This window comes from Pan paniscus, chromosome 6 (assembly GCF_029289425.2).
Source record: "Pan paniscus chromosome 6, NHGRI_mPanPan1-v2.0_pri, whole genome shotgun sequence".
In the NCBI taxonomy this organism is placed as follows: Eukaryota; Metazoa; Chordata; class Mammalia; order Primates; family Hominidae; genus Pan; species Pan paniscus.
In genome coordinates, this window is record NC_073255.2 from 25,634,020 (window position 1) to 25,643,768 (window position 9,749).

At 48.7% G+C, this 9,749-nt stretch overlaps 1 protein-coding gene across 1 annotated transcript; it reads right to left on the reverse strand.

The window, feature by feature from the left end:
* Positions 1 to 1,394: 1,394 nt before the first annotated feature.
* SP8 (Sp8 transcription factor) lies at positions 1,395 to 8,590 on the reverse strand. Its single transcript, XM_034963777.1, has 2 exons — positions 8,446 to 8,590; positions 1,395 to 7,460 (listed from the first exon to the last, which is right to left on the reverse strand). Exons 1-2 carry the CDS (start codon positions 8,464 to 8,466, stop codon positions 5,958 to 5,960), a joined length of 1,524 nt encoding a protein of 507 aa, XP_034819668.1. The 5' UTR covers positions 8,467 to 8,590; the 3' UTR covers positions 1,395 to 5,957.
* Between the last annotated feature and the right edge of the window lie 1,159 nt (positions 8,591 to 9,749).

Sequence of the window (9,749 nt, forward strand, 5' to 3'; positions counted from 1 at the left end):
CCTGCGGGCGGACCGTGCGGATCGCCAGTTCGGAACCCTCCCCGGGAGGGCCCGGGGGTCTTTCTCAATGTACTGGGCACTTCGAGGAGCTGGGAAGAGGAAAGCGGAGGGTAGCGTTTAGAAAGGCTGGGAAATCCTCCCAGGCTCAAAACCTCTCGCAGAATTCATTCGAAAAGAGAACGAAGGGAACTTTGGGCAGGCCGGACCTCGGCTCAGCGCCCTGCGAGAGAAGCAGAGGTCGCTGCCAGCGTTTCCTCCCGCGCAACAAGAAATTGGTGCCTGAGAAGCAAAGTTGAGGAATGGGCTTTTTAAAAGCGGCAGCCCCAGGCCGGGCGCAGTGGCTCACGCCGGTAATCCCAGCACTTTAAGAGGCCGAGGCTGGCGGATCACCTGAAGTCAGAAGTTCGAGACCAGGCCAACATGGTGAAACCCGGTCTCTACTGAAAATGCACCAATTAGCCGGGCGTGGTGGCGGGCGCCTGTAATCCCAGCTACAGGGGAGGCTGAGGCAGGAGAATCGCTTGAACCCGGAAGGCGGAGGTTGCAGTGAGCCGAAATTGCGCTGTTGCACTCCAGCCTAGACGAGAGCAAAACTCCATCTCAAAAAAAAAAAAAAAAAAAAAAAGCAACATTTCCGGTAGATGGACTTTCAAAAACGGTACTAGAATACCAGGAAAAAGCGACAGCTTGTAGCGGGGCTTTATTCCGAGTTCTAGGTCACCTCAAGCCCTCCCCGCTGTCCCTAGAGCTCTCCCACTGTTCGTCAGGAACCAAAGCAAAATGTATAAGGCTGCTTTCCTCACCGCCAAGAGACTCCGCAGAAAATTAAATTAAATTAAACATGCGCCGAGGGACTAGGGAAAAATAGATCCCCCCTCCCCGCCGCTGTAGCAAATCAACATTTCTGCTCACAGGGAGAGCAGCGAATCTAAAGACGTGGCCACTGACGCGCATCCCCTTAAACCGCAGCGGCTAGGGTCCAGGATGGCAAGGAATTAGCGGCTTTCCTTTAATCAGGAAGCAGGGAATAAACAGGGAGAAAATTCTGAATCTTATTTTTAAAATAACATCAACTATTTATATTGAGCAGTCTTCAAAAGATGCCACCCAAAACCAAAGCCCTGACTTTAAAATGGGTACAGCATTACTATATTTCGATTCCTTAACACCATTTTCTTGAAATACAGGCACAGAATTGATCTTCTGCGCCATTTTTTAAAAAGGAGGGAGATTGGGAGGGAGAGAAGGAGGAAGAAAGGAAGGAAGGAAGCAACTGCAGAAACCATACTTTTAAAAAGAGAGAGAAGGATAAAGACGTTGGTAATATCTGGGTTTTTCTTAGGAGTGTAAAGAGAAATAACGCCTGTTTGGACAGAAGCAGCAAAAATCAGTAGTAAAATGAACAACCACAGTTTATTCAAAATACCTGCATCAAATCAATCCCTTTTTGAGGCTGGTTTGTACAAAACACTGAGCAAAATTCTTAAATTCTTTCATGATAATATTTATCTTTACCATCTTAGGCAAACAGATAATAATCACATGCACACTTTTTTCCTCCTTTTTCTGCCTTAATTTATCAGCCAAAAAGATCATCTGACCTTTGAGCTAATCCTCTACAATATTTATTTTTAAAAAAATTCCTCTACAAGCCTTCTGTAGCATTCCATTTAATAATCTCACCAAAAGATCCATGAAGATGAAAATGATAGCAAAATTATCGATCTGCCTACTTAGGAGTCCAGTCGCATCACCTGCTTGTCTTTAAATTTTAATTTCAGTATTCTCTAACCAAAGGAAGCCCAGTTGAGAAGTTATGCCAAGATTCCGGTAGGAGCAGGGCGGAAGGAAGGCAAACCCATTCAGGAGCTTTCTCCAGCATCAGTTGTTCTGAGAGGAAGTCATCATATTGGTTTAAATTAAGTTTCTTACATAAAATATTTCAGTTGATAATCCAGCCTCAACAAATCACAGTTACACATTTCTCAGTGAAAGAGATCATCCACAAAGAGAGAAGGTGAGGAAGGAAGGAGCCAAAAAAGGAGAAAGCAGGATAGGGAAGAAACATTCAAGTTTGTAGAAGAGATGAGGTAGGAAATGGAAATGGTTGGATTGGCAGCCCTTTCCAGACTCTGGAGGGTGGGCTGATATATGCTGGCCTGACCTCTGGGTCAACAACTAGTTTAACTCTATCTTGATCTGCCAGACTGGAAGCTTGTCCCTTGGTTCAAAGTGAGACCTGGCCTTTGACTTCACTTGAGTGAGCCTCCAGCTACTGCCAGGAAGTGCGTTATCAGGGACAAAGCAGGAACAAAAAAAAAAAAATCACAATTTGGTACCTCATCTTCTGTTTTCCCAAAAGAACCCTGCCCACCCTGCAGAAAATTAAGCTAGAAATATTGTTCCATAACCACCAAAACAAACCAAGCAAAGCTAGAAGGGTGAGGAGCCAGAAGGAAGAAAGGGAAAGTTTGCACATCTGTACAGCAGAAAAAATGTCCCCCTTCAATCACCCCAAAGAAATCTTCTTCCAGACAATATTTCTCCTTGTCATAACCCACCTCTTAAATCAATGTTGATTCTGCATGTAATGCAACTGATATTATAAATGTACCAAGCAGCTTTCCTCTTACCTGCCACTACATTTAACTCCTCAGAACCGCTCTTTCCGAATCCCTCAGCATTGCAACTTTCAATAAAAAAGAAACAACACTTAAACTGTGTTCTGCTTGTTATTCCTAGGAAGAAAGTGACAGAAAGAAACTATTTTACTTTTAAAATCCATTATTTAGAACTATAGTATACCAAAGAATCAGAGTTAACTTGTTTGTCTAAAACCATAGAGACTGGAGGCCTCAAATACCTGCATAGACAGCAGGATTAAAGGTGTCACCTACTTGGACACGAGCTATATTATTCTAAAACATCTTTTATCCCTAATTGCTTTTTCCTCTCAATTTACAGTGCTCATAGCATTTTGTATTTTCACTTGCTTCTATGCATTATAATTACCATATATAGATTTCAATGGAAAATTTTTCAGTTCAAGATGTATACCAAGACTATACTTAGGGTGGGGAGATTGCAAACAGAAATAAAGAAGCTAAACTTGTAAGAATCCAAACACACTAACTTTTTATTCAATTTGATTCAAAATAATAATATTAATCTAATAGTGAAATAGTGATATAACATCAATCAACACTTAGAGTATTTTATGTTTCAAAGTATGGCTCAAGGAACACCCATTGCTTAAATGCACTTAGACATAACAAGACAGTATTTTTTATTGGCATCATTGACACCTATGAACAATAGCCTAGTAAATAGATTAAGGTTTAACCTTCCTTTTCTTTGGTGGCTGTTTAGAGACTTTAAAAGAACAGATAACTCATTTCAACAGGACTCTACTACTGATATTTACCTCTACGTAATCTTTAGCTAAGACTTGGAATGCCAAAAACAAGCTTTTGTTAGCTTGACCTCCTCCACCTCCTAACAACAAAAGTTATCCCCAAACCCATGTTTTTATTTTAGATGTATTGATCTTCCAATGTAAGGCTTGGCCTTTTAAATACTAAATGCAATCAATGGCCAACAACCTGACTCCTGGAGACTGAGAAGGAAAGAGAATGGTGAAATTTCTTTGAATTGTGACTTAGTACAAATTTTAAGAGGTCAGTAAATCCTGATGCTATGAGCTAAATCTACTGGTAAATAATCAATTACATTCCTTAGACACTATAATCTTTATCTTGGTAAACAGAGAAAACACAGCTTTGCCAAATAGATCTTTCCATCTAACATCTTAAAGGTAATTATTTAAATATTACCACAAACAAGGTTATATTTTGTTTAAATTAGACAATTAACTGAAGATAAAATGCACGTCCATAGTTTAAAAAGGGGAAAAAATACAAATTAACTGGCCTAGTCTTTTATCTGAGTTTATTAATACCATTTAAAATATTACAAATAAATCAATTACATTTCATGCATTTAAAATGCAAATCTAAAATGCTCCAGAGAAAGGCTTTTCATTTCAATGTGAAATATCCAAATTATTTCAACATTACAATGAGCAATTAGTCTGCAGAATCTGCAAACATTTAAATGTAGTGTCAGAAGTATTTATTAACAGTTAACAATATTACCTTCAGGAAATACACAAAGGCCAAAGTTAGTCGAGTTTCACTTGGACAATTTATTTAATACATGGGTTTTGGCAGACCCACTTATTATGAAATATAGGAGAACTCTCACTTTAACTATGCCTGAACTGCCAGCAAATGCAAATAAGTACATGCTCCATTAAATTAAATGTCATCCAACATTTATCAAATATTGTCTTAGTTACAGCTTGATACCTATCTAAATTCATATTCGAGCAAAACTAGGCCCCGAAAGTGCGTTTGTGGCTCTGCACCTCCAGAAGTGAGTTCAAAAAACCTGCAGCTCATCAGAACTGCAACAATAACTCTTAATATTTTCTTGTGACAAAAAAAAAAAATCAAGTTTACTTCAATATATTTTCAAATATTTACTGGAAGTAATGTACAAGAAAAATACTATACAAAATCGTCTCCTGGACAACTGCACCTCACACCCTTACACTGGCGGAGTTATATTTAATTGGTAACTAATCTAGAACGATTCTCCAGTTGTACAAACCATTAGGTTCAGATACATTTTACAAAGGTTCTTTTTTATTTTCCCTCTTTTGGTATTTAAACTACAGCCTCGTCTGAAATAAACGATAGCTTCTTCACTTGTTTGTAAGTTTAAATCACACACAAAAAAGTTTAACCCTACGATCTTCAAAGAATTGAGAGAATTTACAGAAATTGGTACTATACAAATTGACGGCCGGACTAACAAAAAAGATTGGGAGGTTATGTTTGGGAGTGGCGAAAAAACGAGGTAGAAAAGGACAAACATGGAGACAGTTAATCTGGTCTCACCGGAAAGGAGTATTTTTGCATAAGAAAAAAACGCCTACCCTCACCCCCGCCCCCACCCCGTAAGTTAAGTTAATGCAGTCAAAATAACTTTGGGATCAATATTAGCAGTTTCGAGAGAAAGAGTTGCTCCCCGTGAGAGGAAAAAACTATTATAGAAGGGAAACCAAATGGGAGGTTGCTATTTTCCCCTTAGTTTTTTAAAAATAAAATATATGCTATAAAGATGAAAGAAAGCTGCTGCAGCGATTCGACAAGACTGCCCTTTGCTGAAACTTGCATCGGTTCCACCTCAGGGAACAAAGAAAAAGAGGCAGAGCTGACATTGGGAGATCTAAACTCTACAAACTCTGGGTCTCGGGGCTGCCAAAAGTGCACCCCCACCAAGCCCCGACAGCCTGAATAGGACGTCCGGCGATGCCCAGGGGCCTGGCAGGGTGCTCCGAAGCCGAGGTGCTCAGGACAGCGGCTCTGGAACCAAGTAGCCGTCTGCCCGGGCGGCGCTGTTCTGCCCAGGCCTCCAGCCTCTCCCTCTCCACCGCTCCGGCTCAGGCTTGCTCAGCCGAGCGGCTCCTGCCCGCGCCGAGGCCCGCGGTCTACCAGGCACTGGATTAGTCCAGCTCTACCTCCAGTGGCCGCTTCCCTCTAAAAGTTACGCCCTTCACAACCTGGGGGGTGGAGGAGGGGAGGACAAGGAAGGGAGAACGAGAAATAAAGGCCCGACGAGGCGCGGGTTCCGGCTGCAACGGGTTCAGGCAGCGTTACCCGTGGAAAGGGAAAGCCAGGGCCCGGGACAGCGATGGGTGTTACTTACTTGTCCATATCCCCTTTACAAAGTTAAGTCGCAGAAGGAAGAAGGAAGAGGAGGGGCAGAAACAGAAAGAGACAGAGAGCGAGTCGGATGCAATAGGGAAAGGCTGGAGTTGAAGTCGGGACAGACAGGGCCCAAGAGGACTCGGTGGGAGGAGGTCGGGGAGAGGGGCGGGCGCAGGGTGGGCGTCACTCTAGGCCGTTGCGGTGCCCGGGCTCGGGGGGCTGCAGCAGCTCTGGGGAGTGGCAGGGCGGGCTGCCCGCGGCGCTGTGCTCGCTGTCGGTGTCGCTGCCCTTCTTGCCGCCGCTGCCTGAGCCCGCCGAGCCGCCGCCGCCGCCGCCACTGTGCGTCTTCACGTGCTTGCTGAGGTGGTCGCTGCGCATGAAGCGCTTGTTGCAAACTGGACAGGCGAAGCGCTTCTCGCCGGTGTGGGTCCGCAGGTGCCGCTGCAGCTCGTCGGAGCGCGTGAAGCGCTTGCCGCAGAAAAGCCAGTTGCACACGAAGGGCCGCTCGCCCGTGTGCCAGCGCAGGTGCGCCTTGAGGTGCGAAGTCTTGCCGTACACCTTGCCGCAGCCCGGGATGTGGCAGCTGTGCAGGCCCTTGCGCCGCAAGCTCGCCCCGGCAGGGCCCAGCCGCTCTGCCTCCTGGCAGTTGGGGCAGTCGCAGGTGGCGCGGCCGGAGTAGCGGCGAGCTGAGGAGCGCGGGGAGCCCCCCAGCGGCGCCGAAGGCCCAGCGCTCAACATGGAGCCCCCCGCGCCGGCCAGCGGCGACGGGGCCGAGTCCGGGTAGGAGCCGGGTAGCACTGGCTTGAAGCCGTCCATGAGGTGCTGCCCGGCGGGGCTGAGCAGGTGCGAGGAGGCGCCGCTGCTGAAAGCCGAGTGACTCAGGCCCGAGTAATCCGAGTTGTAGCCTCCGAGCGGCGAGTGCAGCGAGGTTTGGAGCCCCCCGGCGGCAGGGTGCAGCGAGCCGGGCAGCGCAGCCGCGCTGTTCGGGTTCTGCACGTCGATCCAGCCGGCCCCCACGTCCCACCAGCTGGAGGCGCCGGCCGAGCCCACCTCGCCCGCAGCACCCAGGCCTGGGTGCGAGGGCTTAAACCACGACTCGTACGGGTGCGCCATGCCCACCCGCGGGTAGATGCCCTGCAGCCCGTCCACAGAGGTGTGCACCTTGGAGATGAACACCGGCTGGTGGGAGCCGTCCTGCGAGTGCGCGGAGGAGCCGCCGCCGCCGCCCCCGCCGCCGCCGCCGCTGCCCCCGGAAACTCCGGGGGCCTGGAAAACAGAGTAGTCGTTGGCGAAGGGCGAGCTGGAGGCGGCGGCTGCGGCGGCGGCGGCGGCGGCTGCGGCGCTGCTGGAGGTGAGGGAGAAGGCGCTGGAGCCAGGCGAGCCGCCGCAGCTGAACGAGTCGGACACCAGGGCCGCGGCAGCCGCGGCTGCTGCCGCGGCCGCCGCAGCCGCCGAGGACGAGCTGCCGTTCCTGGAGGCCCCGGACACGCCGAAGCTTGAGAGACTGGAACCCACTACGTTGCAGCTGGCGGAAGAAGAGGACGAGGAGCGTTTCCAGGGGTGGAAGCCTTTGCCGAAGGAAGAAGAGCTGTCCGAGAGGGAGGAGGGAGACGGGCTGGGGCTGCCTATCTTATTACAGGTAGCAGCAAGCATGGCCAGAGGAGTCGATCCCAACCTCGGTTCTTCCTGCGAGGAGGAGAGGAGAAGGAGTGGGGGAGGGGAGGTGGGCAAAGGGCCGGTGGGGGAGGAAAGGAAGAAATGTGCATCAGTCCTTCGGTAGCCTCCAAAGCGCCCCACTGCACCCCATCTCTCGCTGCGGCGCGCCGCCACCAACTCACCTGGCACCCCCAACAGCCCCGGCGCCCGGCCGCTTCCTACTCTACAGGAGGGGACAAGTTTGGCTGCCGGCGTCTGATTCGGGAGCAAGCACCACGCTAAAGAAGAGTTTGACAAGTATTCTCACCTAAAACAACACTCTCTTTCACACAAAGCCCCAGACACTTCGTAACAAACAAGCAAAAAGTCCAGATTGGAGAGGAAGGAAGTTTTCTTTGCCGAGAAGCCTGGGGGAAAACCATTGGATTGCTTTTAAGAGCGCTTCCCCTGTAATCCGGAGAGCTTTGAAAAACCTGTTCGGGTCCCCAGAAACCCATCCTGGGTTGTTTCTCCCAGGCCAAAAGAAGTCAAACTGTAGGGCTCACTCTTTCTTCCTGCTTTTCTTTCTTTCTTTTTTTAAAAGCATATCTACAGTAGTAAAAACGAGACGAGTTCAACGTACCTGCGAGACAAGGCGGGCTGCAGAATTTTTTTTTTAAGGGTTAGGGGAAGAATCTGCACTTTGCCCAGAAGGAAAAACTTGCTCTCTTTACCCCCGAAATCGGTGCCTGTAAAATGGGCTGGACGCAGGTCTCCCGGGCAGGGAGCAGCGAGGCGCTGCGCGGTGGCTTGTCTAAATGCCCTTCGAACCTTTTCCTGCGCTGAAAAAAAGTGACTCTGCCCCCTTCTCCCCCTTTTTCTTTTCTCCAAACTCACTTGTATTTAAAGAAAAAAAAAAAAAAGCTCTCAATAGAGAGACTGATAGCCCGTGGCCTGGCCGGGGCGACTTTAACCCCCTCCAATCGGCAATAAAAGGAAACTAATTAAACCAGCAAGAGAAAATCCTGAGACTCACCCCTAGAAGTGAAGTTGCCATCACACAAAAGTGCCCTCCTCCTCTCAGAGGATCTTTTTTATATTGATAAATCAGAGGCAGTGTTTTTTTAGAGGTGTGCAATACAATGATCAGTTCCGCCCATTCCACCACAATTGTAGCTCCCTCTCCGGCTTTGAAGTGCCGCGGAGGCGCGGCCAGCCAATCTGCGGCCTCGCCGGGCCGCGCGGCGCGCGCGCCGTGAGGTCATCGGCGCCGCCGCCTGCCGCCGTGGTGGAAGGGGGAGTGGGAGCGGAGGGGGCGGGGGCGGCTGCGTGTGTTACAAAGCGCAAAGCGCGCGCTCGCGTGTATGAGTGTGTGTGTAACAATGTAACTGTGCGCGAGTGTGACCAGGCGTAGGAGAGGACAGTGCGGAGACGGGAGGGAGGGGGGATGGGGGTGTGACACTGTAACAGTGACAGTGTGGTAAAGGCGGGGAGTGGAGAGAGTGCAGAAAAGGGAGGGTTGTGTGATAAGATAACTGCGTGTGCGACAAAGCGGGGTAGAGGGACAGAGCAGTTAAGTGTTGGGAAGGGTGTGAGTGTACGGTAGTGTAACTGACAAACCTCGGGAGGGAAGAGGGACTCAACTGGGTGGGGGGTGAGTGTGTTTGGTGTTGGGGGAGAAGGAGGGCTGTGAACATGTGTATTTGTGCGACAGAGAAGAGGGAAGGGTGTGTGTGGGCGCTTGTGTTGTGTGCGCGCACCAAAGCTGGTAGTGGGGAATGGGAACAATGCAATAAAGTGTGTGTTTGTAAGAGAGAGACTGTCGAGCTGAAGAGAGAAACCGACTAAGTTGATGGAGGCTGAGTGAATAAATATTCACAAACGCTGCCCCCGTCGCCAACTTCCTTTGGCTCCTTGTACCTAAAATCTTGAGTGATTTTATTTTTCTTAACTTGGTAAACAGCGTCACTACATTTTTGAAGAAGATGTTTAAACCCACCTTTTCTTTCCCGGCTCTCCAACGAAATAGTAGAAAGGTTGAGAGGCTAAGGGGTATTTTTAGGGATGCGTTGGGACGTGGATGCGCGCCTGCGCGCCCGTGAGTTGTTTCTTTGATGCCGTGGCTTTTTTTTTTTTTTTCCCCTGAGGTGGAATTCTGCTTTAGAAGTGCACGTCTCACTCTAGGGGAGGAGGTGTGTGTGTCCCGTGGTGTTGAGTAAATTTCAATACAAAAGGATTAGATAGAGAAGAGAGTAAGCGAGGGTCGTTTTTTCTTTGGGTAAGAAATTGAAGAGCGTTTTAGGGAATTTAGAAATTTTCACAGAAAACCTCACTGCCTCT